This window comes from Bombus bifarius, unplaced genomic scaffold (assembly GCF_011952205.1).
Source record: "Bombus bifarius isolate JDL3187 unplaced genomic scaffold, Bbif_JDL3187 scf7180000007984, whole genome shotgun sequence".
NCBI lineage: Eukaryota > Metazoa > Arthropoda > Insecta > Hymenoptera > Apidae > Bombus > Bombus bifarius.
This window is the reverse complement of record NW_022884367.1, coordinates 45,288-64,473: the sequence shown is the minus strand read 5'-3', so window position 1 is coordinate 64,473 and position 19,186 is coordinate 45,288. Positions and strand designations below refer to the sequence as shown.

The following is a 19,186-nucleotide window of genomic DNA, read 5'->3' as shown; positions in this document are numbered from 1 at the left end:
TGTTATTATGGAGATGAATGTCTGTTGAGATAGATAGTAAATCTAGCAAACCCTGTACGAAATAGCGTATAAGATTAAAATATAATTCAACATAACATTAATTTAATAATTGAAAGATAATGGCAAGAAATGGCTGTTTTCAAGTAAAAGAATAGCCTATAACACAGTGTAGTTTTATTCGAAAGTTTTAACATGTTATGTTTCAACCAATGTAAATTAAATATTTACCCCTTGTACGATTGTAAAAAAGTATTCGTTTTTATATAATGCAATTTTATCTTTCCTTTGAACCAACTATTTATTTAAGTGAAGTCTACAAAAGTATACATATGATGCACGTATGTGTATATATTATACGAATATATATGAATGTTGAACCAAGGATATCTATGATTAGATTATAAAATGCGTATAGACTATTTTATATTAATGTCATGTATGATATCACACGGCCTTTGTTAAGTTTTAAACAAATTTTTACGATTAATGTCAAATATACACATACATACATACATACATATATACACACGACTTTATAGAGAATAAATTACATTCATTTACAGATAAAATATAATATGAAATAGAGATGTCTCTTTTGAGAATTGGAAAATAATTTTATTCTTATCACTAAATTTAATGTAAGCCTCTATATAATATTATAAATTCGGAAACTTACGAGATTTGTCGATATATACGTATATAACATACATAAAAAGAATTGCAAACAGTGAGTAGTGGGTAATTGCACGTATTAATAAAAAAATTCAGTTATTAAGGTGATTCATTTAGCTTTGAAACCATATCGAATCATATAAATTTGTGAGATAAGTAGAGATACAAAAGAGGGTTGATATAAAGAAGTAGAGATACATAGGGTGTCTCCAGTGCCATTGATTAACAATATCTCAGACGTATTCTAGCATGAGCAAAGCAAATGATAGGATAGTTCATTACGATGTCATAGAGGTGTAGGCGTTAATTTATGGGTTTTATTTTATAATCGACAAATTTAATTTTCAATTCAACATTCTATGGATTTAAAGTTTAAGACCTATTCGTTTTAGTTTTTAAGACAATCAGCTGCGGCATATATGGCTTTAGTAGATGCATTTTGAACTATGGAGATGGCATCACTATTGCAAGATCTTTGTTGCAAAGTAATTGCATTTTTATTCCTTTCTGTATTCGTGTTCAGTTGTGAAGCTCTTTGTTGGTATTGACGAATCTCCTGATTGATGGCTCCTACTTTCATAAGTATACAACTTGCGACTTGTACAGAATTAGAAGAACCCATGCATCCCAAGGCAACCTGATCTAATTGATTTTTTAATCTCTGTCCATTCTGAAAGTTAAAATGTATATACCAATATAAGTGTATATAATATATTAATTATATATAATATAATTAATAAAATATTTAAAGCATAAGCGTAAGTATTAGCTACTTGACCTGGTCAAATTTAACAATTAATATAAAAATATGATACATACTGCTTGCTCGTTGTCAAATGCTTGCAGTTCTGTGTCCAAATTTTTATTTGCTATGTTTTTGCAGTTATCGAGTTGATTATACCCTGTTTGACCGGCGTCCTTCAAATTCTTTGTGACGGCATTAAAACAATCTTCAGCATTCTTACCTGACTCCTTTGCTTCTTGTGACTTTTCCTAATGACCGGCATTTATAATGTTAATCATTTAATTACTCGTCTTAAATCATTGTGAAGCAAATGTTATTTCGTGAGACTGTGACTTACCTTGATATAATCAAGACGAGTTTTTAGAATTGAGTTGATGTTCTGACCAGCTTGAATATAAAGGTTGCTAATTTCATTTTTTCCGTTTAAGTCAATGTTCCTCTGAGAGTGTTTCAAATCTAACATGACACTGTCAACCGAGCTTTTAGCATTTTTTATAGCATTCATTGCCTGATTTAATATGTCGTTGGGGAATCTCTAAAATCAAAATATTTAATCAAACGTGCAGACATTATAACCGATAAGTAAATGTGTCAAAAATTTGTCGATTAATTTGTCAATTGCCGGCCTCATTCTAGATCAATTTCTAACAAAGAATTTATTAAGTTAACGAGTATTATTTAAATAGATTATTAAATTAGATAATTAAATTGAGTTATTGAAGTTTGTGTTGTGTATTCAACGAATTAATAATATATTTCAATATTTATAACGTTTGTTACGTCCTGTGACCCAAGCTTATATTCTAATCCATTCTTCGGCCAAGATAGGCAACAACTATGCAAACATATTTGCTGGACCCCGCAATAATATCAAGGAACCGTCAATCCCCATCCTCAGATTTAGATTTTTTTCTTACTGTCGAGGCCCTTAATTTATACAATGCATTCTTTAAATCGAGATTCCTTGGTAATTTTACCGCTCATTATGGTAAAACACAGGATAAGCGGGTGTTTCGACCGTTCGCGGAGAGACGCGATCTCGAAAAACCGCGTCAACGGGAGTCGTAAATTCCCATTTCGATTCCAATAATCGACGCCACGAATAGATCGATTCCTTATTTCGATTAAGATAATAAGGATGGTTGAGTGAGTATAACGCTGATTTTAACAGGTATATATATATTTCCAACAATTAAATAACTTCAATATTGGATACAATTGTGTGTATGTTGATTTCCAAACTACGAGTGAGTACGGCCTGAGACTCTTTTCGTGTTGGCGACTACGTTTTGACTTTGACTGTTGTCGAGATTTGACTCTGACTGCTGAGATTTGACTTTTGTCGCTTCACTGTTTGTTACTGTTACTTCGCTCTCGTGTCATTACGGAGAAAAGCTCGGTGTGAGTGTATTTTAGGTACGAAAAAAGCGGATTTGTTTATCACACTTTTCGTTAGGAAAGTGAGGCTAACGATCCGCGATGCCCATTGGTTATGACCAACGTTAATGAATGAGAATAGGTGGATGAAGCCTCCTACCAATGTGGCTCGTGTGTGACATTGTTCACGCGAAAACCTGCTTTTTCCATAATTTGTAAGAACGCACAATAAACCTAAGGACTGTTCTAAGGACCATCCATAACCCGAAAATACTTGCAGGATTAGAGATTCCTGCAAGTTAATAAGATTAAGTTATAAAGATGACGTTAAAAAGATTATGTTTATGGTGGCTCCTTAGGTTCATTGAGGGTCTGAATAACGGTGTGTGGGCCTTTGGCGGCCAGACAACGAGGGATGGCGTGCGAATTGTCTCACGCGACGTAACAGCGGATTTTTCCATGCAAACACTCGAAGGCCGATTTCTCCCGCGAGTGACCTTTGGTAAGGGGCAGCCAGCACCTATCACTAGTTTTCCTCGTCAATATCTCCGTCACAGAACTTCATTATTATATTTATTTATTATTTTAACTTTATGCTAATCTGCTTCTCATAACATAAAAATTTTCTTGACTGTTGAAACGAAGACGAGAGTAATGCAATTAAGATCGTAGCGCGATTAATTGCGATACAGCTATTCATTCGATAATTTAAATTTGTAGTCTATTGATTTCATAAATAGTTACTGGCGCTTCTGGTCATTAATTTGTACACATTTTTCATCATTTAAAATTGGTCATCCCAAATATTACAATGAATCGAGCAAAGCATTCAGATATTTATGAACGGTTTGTATAAAACCTATGCAAAGAGAAGTAAAACATTGTAAGTCTCTTTTAAAGTTTAACAAATTGATCCAGATGCCGGACAATTGACTACTAAATTTCGCCAATTAATCATATCAGACTGTGGGATACTTATGTATTCTGAGAACAATTAAGAAAAGATGGAGTCTAAACAGCGAATTGTGAGTCAAGGTCCTTTACTTTGGATATGTGTGTCCTATACATTTTTGCGTATTTCAAATTCCTATAGATCTATAAATATCCATATTTTATTAAACAGACTCTTACCTGTGCAGAACAGACAGTCACAAACAATAGGCAAAGAAAAACGAACGTCTTCATGTTTGTGAATAAGAAGGAAAAGTATCGATCCACTTGGTATATCACGTCTTGGCGTACTGATAATGATGAATGAGCACACTTGCCCTTTTGTAGCAAATCAGTTATTCGCTAAACGTGAATTATCTGGGTAAATGAATGATATGAATGAATGATAACACGTTCAGGTATATCTGATCATGTATCTATCAGTCTGTAATTGAACGTATATATATATATGTTGCAAATGATTCAATTTTCGATAAAGTAGCTATTCTATTATTATCCTATTTAGCACCCGCATGTATTCTTCTATCCGTGTTGAAATTCAGTTTGTGGTAACTTATAGTTAAAAAGAAATCGATTCGTGTTAAATATTCTAAAATATGGAAATATAGGTGTCCAACTATCGATGTAAATTGTTTATGCAATAACCTCTTTTGTTTCTCTAGATTCAAGTTACTCGCTTTAAATACTCGAGCAAAAAGATTATTTTTAATAAATAAAGAAAATAGTCTGAATAATAAATATGTTTTTCTCTGGTGGAGAGATTTATTTTGGAACATAGAAAAATTGATTTTTCATTGATGAAAATTCTGTTTGACAATTTTGTACGGTAAATATATATACTTTGTGATGATTAAACATTCGGTCGAAGATGTCGAAGAAATTCACATGATTTGCAAGTTGTTTACAGAATTCTCATACTCTACATGTCGATAACAACTCTAACAAAAATAAGCACGGTTAATGTTATTGCGTTGCTTGTTATAATGGTCATAAATAATTATCTCCTTGTGAAATTTCCTGAAGAGCTTCCTTATCTGGGTATTGTAAACATTTCTCAATCTTTTCCGCGTAAGATAGTCTAATAAGATCAAAACACTTAATCACGTCATTTATCATACAAGCGATAAAAATACGAGTTAAATAGAAGTAGAGTGGTTTATATAAAAATCTAATGATAATTTGATACTTCAAATTAGATTGCATATCTTTGTTACCAGAATTACCAGAGTTTTCAAATAAGATTACCGTTTCCGGTATAAAATATAGGAAATGAATATTTTTATTCAAAATATAAGCGTTTATTTCGCATACTTTAAATTTCTTCTTGAAATATATTAATACATTCAGCAAATTTACACATGCTGTTGATATGTTTGTATACATGATTTTGTGGCAAATATAAATTAAATGCATCCAACATATCTGGAAGCAACAAAAAGGGGCTTCATTTGTCTTTTTTATGTGAATCTCTTTTATTTCGTAGTAAAAATAGAGATCATTAAGTGCAATTCATTTGTTCGTACTGATCTAACGCGCGTTTTATAACCATAAAGATATATATAATGATAGAGTGCGTGAGTGAATTGAAAAGGCAATCCGTACAGGAATAGAAAGAAAACGTTACATAGAGGCCCGTTGTATCCTTATTTAATAACGCATACACATTCAACAGTAAATAAACATATTAATAATAATAAAAAAAGTAAATAACATAAAACAGTTTGGGTTGCTCCGGCTCAGTACAAATAGCAAAGAAGTGGAGAAAGCAGAGATATTGATGTCTAAAATGGTGATGGACTCTACACGTGACTGGCATTGTATTAGATAATACAAAATTTGGGTGACTAAAACGACTAAAAATATTCAAAAACAATCAAAACAAAAGCTTTTTACATTTTTTTTTTTAAACGGTTCAGTAAAAAGATCTTGTAAAACTCTTTACTACTATTTTTTTTACTCTTCCCTTTTTAATCAATTTTTTATGAAAAGTTTACAATTTCGTTATACTTTGACTAGAACTTAAATTATGAATAAAGACGCTTTTGAAAGTTTCGAAACCAATTTCGAAACAAAGAATTCAAGGTTAAAAATTGGATATAACATAATTACTTAAGGTAGGTAGATTATTTCAAACACCTTAAAGTTTTAATTCGGCAATGACTGACTATAGAATTTACTATTTGAAGGAGTAATGATACATATTAATTTATTTACATAATACGTAGTATATACATTATCGTACATATTATTAGATATTATGTACGATACTTACGATACTTACGGGAGTTGAATCTTATTCGTAGCCCTCTAGCAGCAGCGTCAGGAAGTATTGCTGTAAGGTTTGAGTTATACTGTGATTTGGGTTAGTTTAAGCGAGGTAGTTAGCAAACTAGTAGCTAAGAGTGTATATGATCGTTTATTCAAAAATGAATGTAGTTAGCAGTGTAGAAAGTAATAACAAAGATGATAAAATTGAAACGATTCTTAATATGCTAAAGAACCAAGTAGATCAGTATAATACTGTGAAAGAGGATAACCCATCGGAACCCAAATTAACGACGGATCAAAGGATCCAACAACTGGTGATGGAAGAGAAGCAATTGTCAACACAGTTCCAAAAGGTCAGAAAGGAACTAAGATTTTATGAGCGGAAATATGAAAAGATGTTGAAGAAGAGAGTGAAGCACATAAAGATACAGATTAAAGAGGATCTTAAGAAATTAAAAGAAATAAAAGAAAAATATTTTGAACTACACTCTCAGCTAGAAACAGAATCCTCTACATTGGAGAAAGCGAAAGAGAAGGAATCAGAGGAAGCAAGCAACCCTTTAAACGTAAATATGCTGTCATCTCAGCTTAAGCAAAATGATATACCGCTTAGTAGCAAGATTAAAATTAGCATTAAAAAAAATGAAAACTCATGCAGCAGTGAGATACATTTCGTTCACGATATCAATGGACAAAATGCGTTTACAAATCTAGTTGAAATTGTAAAACCTGTGGCTCTGAACACTCGAGAATGTAAAATTATCTTGCAAAAATTAACAGAAGAGCAAATTAACAAGTATATTGATCAAAAGAGGTTAGGTCAACCGCAAATAGAATACAAAGAAATAACGCAAGATTGTTTACAAGAAATCAATAAAAGTATTGTTTGCCCAAAGTGGCACATAAAAATTCCAAGATCCGTATTTGAAGAAAGTCAGAAGGAAAGTAGAAAATCCATATCCGAAGAAAGTCAGAAGGAAAGTAGAAAATCCATATCTGAAGAAAGTCAGAAGGAAAGTAGAAAATCCATATCTGAAGAAAGTCAGAAGGAAAGTAGAAAATCCATATCCGAAGAAAGTCAGAAGGAAGGACAATCCGATTTGAATGTAGCTTCTTGCTCAGAAGTCATTTAATTAGATTGATACAATTGACTATTAGTAGTAGTATTTATATTATATGTTAACCAGAAAATGTCGTATATGTCAATATCTTCCCAAATTTTTGTTACTACATGACAATACAGATTAGTTGCAGAAATAGTTTAAATAAGAAAATATATTAAAAAGATATTGTGTAATAAAACTCCAAGCAAAAGTGTTGCCACATTGATCTTGCATTAGTGATGACACCTATGCAGTGTTTCACTTAAGGTACATTCAGTGTAATTGACCATTAGAAGAAAAAAAGGAATCATATTTTGATGTCATTTATTTTCATTTCATATATTGCTTTTAGGATAAACCAAACAAAGACACAACATTTCATGAATATCATATTACTCATAGAATAAAGTAATCAATGTTTTATACTCAGTTTTATCTAAAAATTTGTTTGAAATCATTTGTTCTTTTATTTTATTTCATTAATTTCAGCAGTATTAGTACAAAGATATGATATTAAGTTTTTCTTTTATATTTATTAAAAAAAACCTTGTGTCTTTTTTTTTATTTCCATTTCATTGGTAATAATAATTTCATCTTTTATATAAAATTTTAATTTTGTTAGAAAATATATTTATAAATTTCATAATCTTTTTATGCATTCATTTTATTGGCTTTCAAATTGTAAAAGAATTATAGATTTAATTGTTACAAGGTTATATTTTTATTAACATTTATATATTATAACATTTTATTCATATGTATTTGTGTGTACCATCACAGTAAATTATGGTACCATTTTATTGTCAACATATAATTTTAACAAATAGAGTTCAACCTTCTGGTGTGCTTTTTTAATATGTATAATATTAATATATCTTTCTAAAAGATATATTAATATGTCTATTAATATATCTTTTTAATATGTATAAATGTGAAGTTAAAAATGTTAATAATTAAATATTCAAAATAAAAGCACTTACTATACATATAATTATCGCAATGCGGAGAACTTGATATCAGTATTAAAATATAAATATACAAGTTAATAAATAATATCAATCTAGGATGTTTTCCTTTAATAATAACAATAATAATAATTATCAAAGTGCTTCTTCTATGAATAGTTATATTATATGAATAGTTTTTATGGCATAAAATGTCAATTAATATATAAATAACGATATTTTGGTCTAACTAATTTATTGTGTAGAATGTATGTTGCTATAAAAGGTATATATACATATTCATATACATATACATATAAAATATACTTTGTACTATCATAAAATGGTTGTAAAAGTAGAAAAATATTTATAAATTATTATAAAAAAGTACTTTAGTGTAAGTACTACTAAAAGTACTTTTATTGTAAGATATTTTAATTTGTGAAAAATACATATAACAATAATTTATAATAATAACATACTCATGTAATTCTTAAATGTTTATATTTATTATTTCATGAACAAGTAATTTGTTATATCTTTATCATTGATAGATATGTAAGAATGGATTAAGTTTAAGTCAATGAAGTTTAATCTTTACAGTAAATGAGGTAAGTAACGATAAGAATTGTAATATAAGTGTTTTAAAATTTATTTTTTCAGTGCTACTGGAAATTGATTCGATACCATATGTGTAATAGATGCATTTTTTGATCATGATAAGTGTTTTGGCCAGTGTTTCTATTAAGTACATCTTTAAAGAATTCTTGAAGATAAATAATTTTATAGCTAATATGAAATATGAAGTATAAGAAGTGTGTTACTGAACATATGAACTTTGAGTTTTGAGATTAGAGATTATGATTTGAATTAGTAACTAATAAAAATAGATCTCTATATAAATATATAGTGTATAATTTCAATCTTTAATGTTGTTATCAATTTTCCATAATCATTTGAAAATCATGATAATGTAACATAGAAATTACTGTAAAGTAGAAATTACTAAACTCAAATTGTTTAATTAACGTAAGATATAGTACTCTAATTATTTTTATTAAGACATGAACATTAATGATGTAAAATTTGGAAGGATCATTGTACAGTAGATTTTATACATACCAATCAAGTATAGTGAGTCTTATTAAGAGCTATTCCATCGTAGCTCACTATTGAACCTTCTGTAGAAATATAACTCCCTTTTCCATATAAATCATAATTAGTGATATATATATAAGCATCAAATAATAGTCATTTCACTATGACCAAAAATTTATTCTCATCATAAGTGAAACAATGATATTCTATGATATTTATGAGATATAAAGAATATAGGGGCCGATTTCTTTCCATCTGATAAATTATTCAGACTACTTCAGTTTGAAATAGTAAATCTATTTTAGACTATTAAATCATATTATCACAATTGAGTACACTCTGACATGATATTTTCATAATGTTAATGTGTAAAAAGACAATTTTTATTTCATCTAAATTTTTAACTTTTTTATATGATAAAGAGGACCTTCAAATGAATGTAGAACATTCTTATTGGTGAATCTAATATATTTAAATAATTGCCGTACACTGGTACTAATCATTTCTACAATAAGCTACACATTAATGATATTAAACGAAATACGTACTAATAAATTATTATTAAACGAAACTGTACAATATTGTTTCGCCGTGCTAGCGCTTAGAACAATTACTTATTCTATTTTCGTGGATAGGCAAAGAAGGGAAAGTTAAATCAACCATGGATTCCGAGATCGCATATTCGATTACCGCGTCGAACTTATACTATTGCGACGAAATTAATATATTTCGAAATATAAAAAAAGATACTCAATCTAGGTGACTGATAACGATTCGTTATTGTCGTAACAAGAAAGGGGATGAAAGATCGTTTCAATGAAGTTTAGAAACTAGTATGATTATACGAAAAGAATACATATGGTGTAAATCGAGGGTAAATGAAAAAAAGAAGTAGCAAGAACGTGTATAATAATATATACGGGGGAAAACATTGTCATATGTTAGTTTGTAAACTATCGTTCGATTATGATCAATATACATACAAAAGAAACCATACATTCGATTATGTAACGTGCTTTATATTCAAGATTCTTAAACAGTCATTATCTAGCATCCATTATGAACATTTTCAATGAAAGGAAAATAATTGTTGAAGATGAATAAATCTCGTACATTATAAAATATTCGCTGACGCATATTCAAATCGTACAATTATTCATTTTCCTTTTTTGCTTTGCGCGTTCTTTCTTTTCTTTTCTTTTTTTTTTTACAAAAAGCTATTCAAACGGATTACAACAATGTAATTTTCTTTTTTTTCTTTTATTCATTACGATTCGCACTACTGTAACAAAAATTTTGATCATGCGGCTGTACAAAAGTAAATATATAAAGACAAAATATGTTCCGTTTTTCCGTTCTACAATGCAGTCTTCCGCGAAATTCTCGAAATTCATCCAAATACATCGGATGGCGCGGATTAGACATCGTGGAAGGCGGTGGATTGATTGATTCAACTTCTATGCTTCATTATACAGGGTGATTACAGGAACAAGCAGAAGCTTTAACTTAACTTCTTTTATTGCGTGAAAATAATTAAAATGGAAAGAGACAAATTTTCCATGATTCGACCAATTCATGTTTTATTACAAATTACTTTGTTCTTATAGCTACGCGGTGAAATTTTTATTTTCCTTATTTAAATAGAATCACTGCCTTTTGTTTCAACATAGGAGGAGAAACGTTGAATATTCGATCAATGCAGGCATTAAAAATATTAAGTATTAAAAATCTAAAATATGTAACATTCAAATATTTCTACGTATAGGATGAAGAGAATATATCTTGCGATTCTACTTAAAAAGTTAAGATAAAAATTTAATCGAATTTGAGGTAACGAAACTTTCTCGATAATTAAAATCTTACGAGATGTTATGACATTTTCCTGTATTTTGTTTCTTTATCTTTCTTTTACAAAAATATAAAAAAGATAAACATCGATGGTTCCATTTTGTAGAATCACCCTGTATACCGTAAATTCGTCGCATTACTCGCTCTCTAATAAATGATACTTAATACATGTACTCATTAATAACATTAACTATGGCAGTCTGTTGAAACGTTACATACTTTTAGTTAGTACTAAAAATTCCCTTCGGTTTCTTCGTTAAAAAATAGCTTAACGAGAACAGGGAGGGAGGGAGAGGGAGGAGGGGGGGGGGGAGGAGGAGGGATTGGTCGTACTTTAGCCAAAACGGATTTGTACTCGGAAATTGTTTTGGTATTTTGGTTTAGGTACGACACTCTTTTCATTTCTTTTTTTCGCTTCTTAATCGAATTGATTACATTGATTGATACTCGAAATCATGCGAACATCTAATCAAAGAGATTTCAATGATACGAACGACATATCCGGTTGATAATTTTGAAAAATTCGAAAATATATAGGGTGACTGTAACAATTGGATCAGGTTATATCTATATTCCAAGTGAAATTAGACATGTCCATAAAATCGGTTAAAAAATAATTCACTTTTTCTGAGAGTTCAATTTAAAACGATGGAACTCGAGAGAATATGATTTTCATAAAAGAAGACTAGAAAACTTGATATAAAGATAGTAAACATACAATATTGTAACAAAGATATATTATTTATTAATTACTGATACTGAATTAAGAAACTATGTTATCTATTGTTCTATCGAGTTTTTACTGGTTATATCTTAGATCTTGCATTTGCGATCAATTTACATCGGAGAGTCATTTTATTTGGCGAGGCGAGACGGCGAGGTTTTATTTGAAAGAACGCTCGAGAAGAAAATTACAATGACAAAAATTAGAGTAAAATTTTCGTACTGCAATTAAAAATTAAATTTCAAGGAAAGGAGGTAACATTTTTCTATATGGCTTATTCTTAATTCCATTTGGAACAGCGATGTAACTTGGTCTAGTTGTTAGATTCTCCTTATAATATATAGGCGTCGTTCTTCTAAATATCTTTAAAAAAGATGTATATATGCGGATGTTACTATATATATATGTATATATATATACTTCTATAAAATATTCGAGACAAGACCGGCTGAATTATTATATTCAGCTATTGTCGACGTCCATTACGCGGACTCGAGTTAATAAGTTAATTCGTTCACTAATATGGAGTTTCGATTAGATTAGTTGAATCAGCTAACTCCGAAAATATGTGTTTACGAGTCTACCATGCTAAATCATAGCTCGTCTATAAACGTTTACCATTACTACTACGTACGTGCCACTAAAATCGCATACTAAATTGAATACTAAAGTCGTAAATTATGATTCTTTATGATGTAATAATTTCATAAGATAGTAATGCAATCGTCTCGTCCAAACGACACTTGTATTTATTTCAACATTTGGTCGTTACACGCGATATGTATATGGATGAAATACGAAAGCACTACGAAGGTATTATGGCAGTGGCAGAACGTACAACTGTTTTACGCATCAAGGAAACGCGACTCGGTCGCAAACTTGTCTCGCGTTTTACAATTCTTTTCTTTTTTATTAATGCAACTTAATTACTAAGAGTGGTAAAAATTCACGCCTGGACTTCCATTAGAAGGTAATCCAGAAGGCTCTAGTACTCGAGCTATTCTGTTTACTTGTTTGCATCGTTAGAAGAATGTTTTCCACGGAAAAGAAAATTATTTACGAACATCCGGTTATTTGCATAAGCGTTTGATGGTCTAGCTTATTATTAGCTTAAAATAAGTTGCTATGGATAATCCTTGTAGAAGACTATACGCCATACAACATCGAGTATCTATACAAATAACCAAATACAAAATAAAATACTTTAAATGGTCCTTCTTTAACGAAGTTGCCAATATACTAATTTTAACTTTGAACAAGCTTTACAGCTGCTGTTTTACGTGTCCTATTGAAATAGGACCGGCGACTTCATTCAGAAGGGAAGCCGACGTAGAAAACATTTCTTTTTCTAACAATTGAAATTCAGTAGTAAAAAGTGAGTTGAAGGGATGAAGTGCGTTAGCTGGCTTTATATTCATTCAAGCCTAATTAATTTCACTCTTTCCAAGTAAACTTATAATAGCACCATAGTTGTAAAAAATTCGCGAAGGCAGTCTAATTTCTTTTTCGGTATAATCAACCTCAATTGAACAGATCCTTAATTGAAACTCCTCGGCTCAATTAAAGCAACGCTGGGTTTGTGGATTTTGCGTGGCTCGCCGTTTTCCAGTTTTTGTACTTCGCGTGCTAAGATCGACGTATACATATGTTTTACTACGATACTTCCATTGTTTCTTGTTTGATAAACAATTAGCTTTTCGAGCAGTCATGATGTTCCAACGAGTATAAACAAAATGAATACTGCAATTCTTACCGGGCATTATGTTACTTCTATACCTAAACGGACCTCTTAACCGGACACAAGTATTTGAATTCGACGAATAACTCGGGGAGGCGAAAAATTTACGCGGCTCTGTCGAACGTATAACTTTTGTTACACTTTCATTACAGTAGAACTTCATTTATCTGAACCTGCCAGGGGACGAACAGTTTATATATATATATACATTGGAGCTTACCAATTTTTCCCACTATCCACTATTTTTCAATTAGTGTTCAGTTGATCAGGCATTAACTAAGATTTCGTTCCAATAAATGGTTTCTACTGTATTTTCTCTTACAGAGAATTCTTCCTACTAGTAATGTTTGACTATTCATCCCTTGGAACGATTCCATTATGGAGAACAGTTTCGTTTCGTGAAATTGGCTATATGCATGTAGTTTCCTATTTCGAATTTATTAACTTTACCTCGCGTTTTGTTTCCTTAAATTGATTTTAGGTCGCTTATCAAGAAGCTTCCACTTCTACGAGTATACTTATTTTCGATGGATAAAACTACTGAAGATTAAATGCAAACTGTCGAACGATTAATGAACGTAATATTAATTATTCTTTACCATATTTGGTATTTCGTCAGTAGCGTTTAAACATTATCTACGGTCCATTGAGTCTATTTCGAAGTAGACTCTTTTTCATTTGAATGTACAATGATTATTGTTAAAAATCCACTAGCGGACTAGTAACGATTTAAGCGAATGATTCAGAGCAAGTTCGGAGTGGAGGGGATCGATTCGGTAGCGGATCTTGTCGATTTCATCTTGTGTTCGTCGAACCAGTCTTTTGCGATACGCTCAAAGATCCATTAGTGGAATTTCTACCTGCTGAAAACTGCAATAACGTACGTTTATGCTACCAAAGATTTTCAATTTATTCACAAGAGGATATGATTGATAAATTAATTGAACCATGTTAATTTTATAAATAAAAGTAAGAGAAAAGTATAGTTTATCTTTTGTTGTTTCATATAGCAATATATCAAAGTTTTCTACGTATTAATTATTAATTTTTAAATAATTAGTAATTATCATGAGCATAACTTTATCTTCAAAGAGGAGTGTCAGCTTTTTAAATTAATGCTACTATGCTATAGCTACTATGATAACAGTAATTAGCATATTTCAAAAATATCTTTCACTCACCTGTACTTTACAGGCATTTGGAGATTATTGAGCCCTATATATTGCGGACTAGGGTGGTAGAACGTCTAGTTTCAATCCGTTCTTCGGCTTACAAAAGCCACAATAGCCTCCACATTTCCCGGTGACATGCTGTCTGCTCTAAAATTACAAGCATAATTATATATAAATATACATATAAATAATAAGAAAACATTCTTTTTATCTGGTAAATATCCTCCTATATGCTACTATTCTGAATACGTTGTAGTTCTTTTATTTTTCTCTATATGGTTATTATTATTATTGTTATTATCATTCGTCATTCCTTAGAGTATCTCTACTACTGTATTTTATTCTGATTTTATTCTAATGGATTACAATAGTCTGTGAATAGAGACCTTTTATCAAATTAGTTGCGAAGTCATATCTTTAAAAAATAAATGTAATAATTTAAAAAAGGCATACATACTTGCGAAGGAAGAATATACAAATTTTTAGTTTCACTATTAAGTAGATTTAATATTATGGATAATATTATGGATATTATAGCATTTAGATAACAAAAAATGAAATATTCTGTAATATAAATAGAATATTAAACTTACAATATTATCGATTTCCATCGACGCTTCACGTTGCGATGTCCAAACAACACTCGACGATAATTGTAATTGAGTTCCTTTTAAGTTAATGCTAAAACGACCCTGAGGACAATGCGCAATGCTATTACAATCACCAGCTGTTCCATATTCGACACGGTTTAACCCTGTCATCCGCGAAAATGTATAATCATTCTCTAAAAGACACAATATTTTTTCCAAGATTTATTATAAATAATTTATTTGTTATACGTATTAAGACGTTTATTACAGCATACCTATGATGTACAATTCTACAGGGTCAATTCGTACCCTCCTGAATGTTGTCTTTCCCGAGGTGGAACAATTACAGTTGCTGTTTCTTGGTCCATTATAAGGACAAATATATGGATCGTTTGATCTAAAACAGATAATGATATAAATTTCCAGCATTAATGACATAAAATTGCCTTTTTCTCATTTTCAATCTATATCAATCTCTTAAAAACATATTGATTAATTTGAAATAATTAATACTTTATGTCAGCTTTTTTTCCCTCAACAATTTTTCTTCTTCCAAAAATGTTATCAAATAATTCTTCGATAAACTTGTTTCGCACTACCCCGTTTTTAATATTTCAAACAATTTCTTTATTTTTTAATTTCTTTCTTTTTCGGACAAGTGATCATATTCAAGTCGTTCTATGTTTGTTTTATAATATTTAATTTAGGACTCTATTTATCAAAATACTTCTAAAACAACTTGTGACTCAAGAAAAAGTTACAAACAAGTACATAGTACCATAAAAGGTATTACTTTTAATAGTAATATAGTAATAGTAATTTTAATAGCAACATAACTTTTGGACAAATGTAATTTCTGTATTACGTAACACAGTGGTGAGTTAACGATGGCATTACAATGATTTAGATTCTTTTTTTTATACTAACGTCTTATCGTATATTTCCGCGTAATTCTCCTCAGGACCAGCTGGCAGTGTTAAATATTCTTTTGGTTCGGAGGTCGACATTCCATGGCAGTAAATCGACATGTTTCTTCCGCTCAAAACCAAAATGTACTCGCCATCCTTGGTAGCGTTGAAATAGTTTTTCTCCTCATAGCAGGACATTGCGTAACACTTTCTTTGGTTGCATTTCCGCTTCTGTAGCGGTTTGAACTTCTTAGGACAATGGGAACGGTGTACTCTGTTGCCTTTTAGGGACACGCAGTATATGCTTCGTGTTTCATGGCCCTTCTGGCCACAACTGTGAGTGCACTGTAGTTGAAATTTCTTTCGGTTATTTGGCGATTTTCATCAAATATCTTTAACATATGCTATTTCGATATTTTAAAAATATTTCTTAACTATCCACTAGCTTAATTACACTGATTTACAGACACTTTAATTAAATTTTTTATCAGCAGTATTTTAGCATTTTGCATTGTAAACCTTCACGATCCTTTTTAATTAATTCAAAATTGTGAATTGTTTTCAGAAACCTCCAATGATCTTACACCACGTTACGTACAAAATGCAAAATACTGTACGTCGTGGGAAAAAGATTTGAGAAGTGCAAACTAAAAATAATAGATCTGAAATTTACAACGCAAGATTTTTTTGAAGAATAATCACGCAGGATTAATTGTATGATCTTCAATTACTTAATTGCTTGTTATCGTTCTTGACGTCTTCTTTATTTAAATTACACTTACTTTCCCCCACGGACCAGCACGCCAATAATATTCATCGTCGCACTCTCGCAATTTGCAAGGCTGTTGAGATTTAGGCTTCTGATCCATCGGGCATTTATCAGTGGGCGTAGGATCGATCAATCCGTAACGATTCGCACGGTGACAGGACACTGATCGTTGCTGAATTCCTTCACCACACTCTGCCGAACACTTGAAACATATTAATTGATTTTAGTATAGAAAAGTAGTAACATATCTTCAATATTTTATCATCTTTTTTCGTTCATCTATTTCTTTTTGTGCATTATATTTTGGTGCTTGTTGTACACGTAAGATGTGCAAGTATCTTAGTGATTTATCAGAATATTTCTCGCACCATTTGTTATTTTTTTGATAAATATTCGCTGTTGATGTGCAGAAAGCGTGACAATGTATGGGTTTCATGCTCATTATTGCTCATGCACCGATGGTGTTTGTACACAAAATGTATATAAAATGTATGTTAAAAAAGTGAATATCATTGAATCATTATATCTACAGATATGCATATATATGGTATACATATAAATATAGAATGATACACAGGATGTCTAGATTGGTGTTAACACTTAACAATTTTGTAAATTGACATAAAACTTTTACATTCACGTTTATTTTTTATGTCTACTGTTTTATGTCTATTGTATTTATGTCTACTGTAATGATATTTATTATTAGTGGCGAAAATTATATATTATCTATGTATTCAAGCAGGAGGACACTTATTATCTTCAACTATATTTTGCTTTGGGATAGGAATGATCAATATTAGAATAGACTGTAAAAATCTGTAGAAAATACTGATACAGTTACAACAAGGTTCTGATATACAAATTTGGAATCACTTACATACATTGCCAAGTTTGAACAAATTTATAGAATATTCTTGAAGAAGAATAGATAAGTATCGCACTTAATGCAATAAACAAATTAATAGCTGAGGCGCCTAAAATGGTAAATGCAATGACGAAAAGCACGAGATACAGATATATAAAAAAATGTATAATTATTATTCCATGTTAGGCAACTATTTGAGTCATGGCCATATAAAATATTTAATTATTATTTATTATTTATTACAAATATATACTCTGATGTAGTATATAAAAATAAAAAAATGTATTAATATGTGTTAATGATCCTATAACATTGTCCAGAAATTTCTGATAACATTATAGATTAATTATAATTTATCAATACTTGCTATAACAAGAGTCGTCATACTTTTGAACAGGAGTGTACATCGATGATATTGTTTTACAATGTTTACATCTTTCCAGACTATCATTTTTCCTTTTTTACTTAGTAACTTAATATTCTGTATATATAAAAATGGTGGGAAACATGTTATTTAATTTTTTCTGCAATAAATCAAATAGCTACTATATCTACCTACATACTATATATACAATATACTATAGTGATTCACTCGAAGATAAATTGATGTGCGTTCAATTAAGAGATAAGTATAGCTGATAAATGTTGTTATGAGATGATAAGGTTTCATGAAATGCTTTGGGAAAGAGCATTGACAAAAAAAAAGAAAAGAAAAAAAATAAAGGAACGATGACACCAATATCTAGTGTCATGTATATCGATAACTTCCGCATGCTGCATCGACAGGAATGATATATTTCATGAAGAAAATCATACAAATCGCATGCTCGTTCGAACGATTAAATATGCAAGCGTGAATCAACCGTGGATTAACACAATATTATTAGTGTTAATAGGATGAATTATTATTAGAGTATTCGTATGGAATCCAATGGGACAGACTTCTCTGCTCCAATTGTTGTCCTTGGAATTTTCTTGTATTTATTAATCAGAGGTGGACAAAATAAAATAAAAAAATATATTTTATTAAGAAATGGAACGTCCAAAAAACATGGAAATTATTAGACACGTGTTAAAGTAATATAGGCTTCTGGGTTACTGTATCTACTGAATTATGTAATATCTTTATGATATAACGGAAACATACCAAGACCTCATTCGATCAAAGTTAACGTTGAATGTAAATAATGACGCTGATATGGTTCTGTGCAAATTCGAAATTTATCTCGAAATTTGACTCACAATAATCGCCCAGTTTATGATCCATTTTCATCGAAAATGGATTACAAAGATTGGTTAAGGATTAGTGAGAATATCGGCCCCTCAAACCACACGATAAAATACGACTTCCTAGTGAATATCTTTCGCCAAACAGCTTCTATATCGAGCATACGAAATCGAGCTTACGGAT

At 30.5% G+C, this 19,186-nt stretch overlaps 3 protein-coding genes across 4 annotated transcripts in view; 1 reads left to right on the top strand and 2 right to left on the bottom strand.

Moving 5' to 3' along the window:
* Positions 1–9: 9 nt before the first annotated feature.
* Positions 10–4,062, bottom strand: LOC117204800. Its single transcript, XM_033442544.1, has 4 exons — positions 3,926–4,062; positions 1,755–1,952; positions 1,492–1,665; positions 10–1,342 (listed from the first exon to the last, which is right to left on the bottom strand). Exons 1-4 carry the CDS (start codon positions 3,977–3,979, stop codon positions 1,061–1,063), a joined length of 708 nt encoding a protein of 235 aa, XP_033298435.1. The 5' UTR covers positions 3,980–4,062; the 3' UTR covers positions 10–1,060.
* Positions 4,063–6,076: 2,014 nt separating this feature from the next.
* Positions 6,077–7,571, top strand: LOC117204888 (nucleoporin GLE1-like). 2 transcript variants are annotated; one of them, XM_033442761.1, is made up of 2 exons: positions 6,077–6,929; positions 7,002–7,571. In XM_033442761.1, the coding sequence occupies exons 1-2, from the start codon at positions 6,154–6,156 to the stop codon at positions 7,144–7,146; spliced, it is 921 nt and encodes a 306-aa protein (XP_033298652.1). In that variant the 5' UTR covers positions 6,077–6,153; the 3' UTR covers positions 7,147–7,571. The 2 variants fall into 2 exon arrangements, with proteins under 2 accessions (XP_033298652.1, XP_033298651.1); XM_033442760.1 differs by having other exon boundaries at positions 6,077–7,571.
* Positions 7,572–9,608: 2,037 nt separating this feature from the next.
* Positions 9,609–19,186, bottom strand: part of LOC117204858 (A disintegrin and metalloproteinase with thrombospondin motifs 9-like) — a gene marked incomplete at its 5' end in the record, with an annotated part of 34,703 nt that continues 25,125 nt past the window's right edge. Inside the window, 6 exons of the mRNA XM_033442658.1 lie at positions 9,609–14,338; positions 14,650–14,787; positions 15,234–15,424; positions 15,506–15,627; positions 16,158–16,483; positions 16,921–17,109. Coding sequence (XP_033298549.1) covers positions 14,698–14,787; positions 15,234–15,424; positions 15,506–15,627; positions 16,158–16,483; positions 16,921–17,109 — 918 coding nt within the window. The remainder of the gene's footprint in view (positions 14,339–14,649; positions 14,788–15,233; positions 15,425–15,505; positions 15,628–16,157; positions 16,484–16,920; positions 17,110–19,186) is intronic.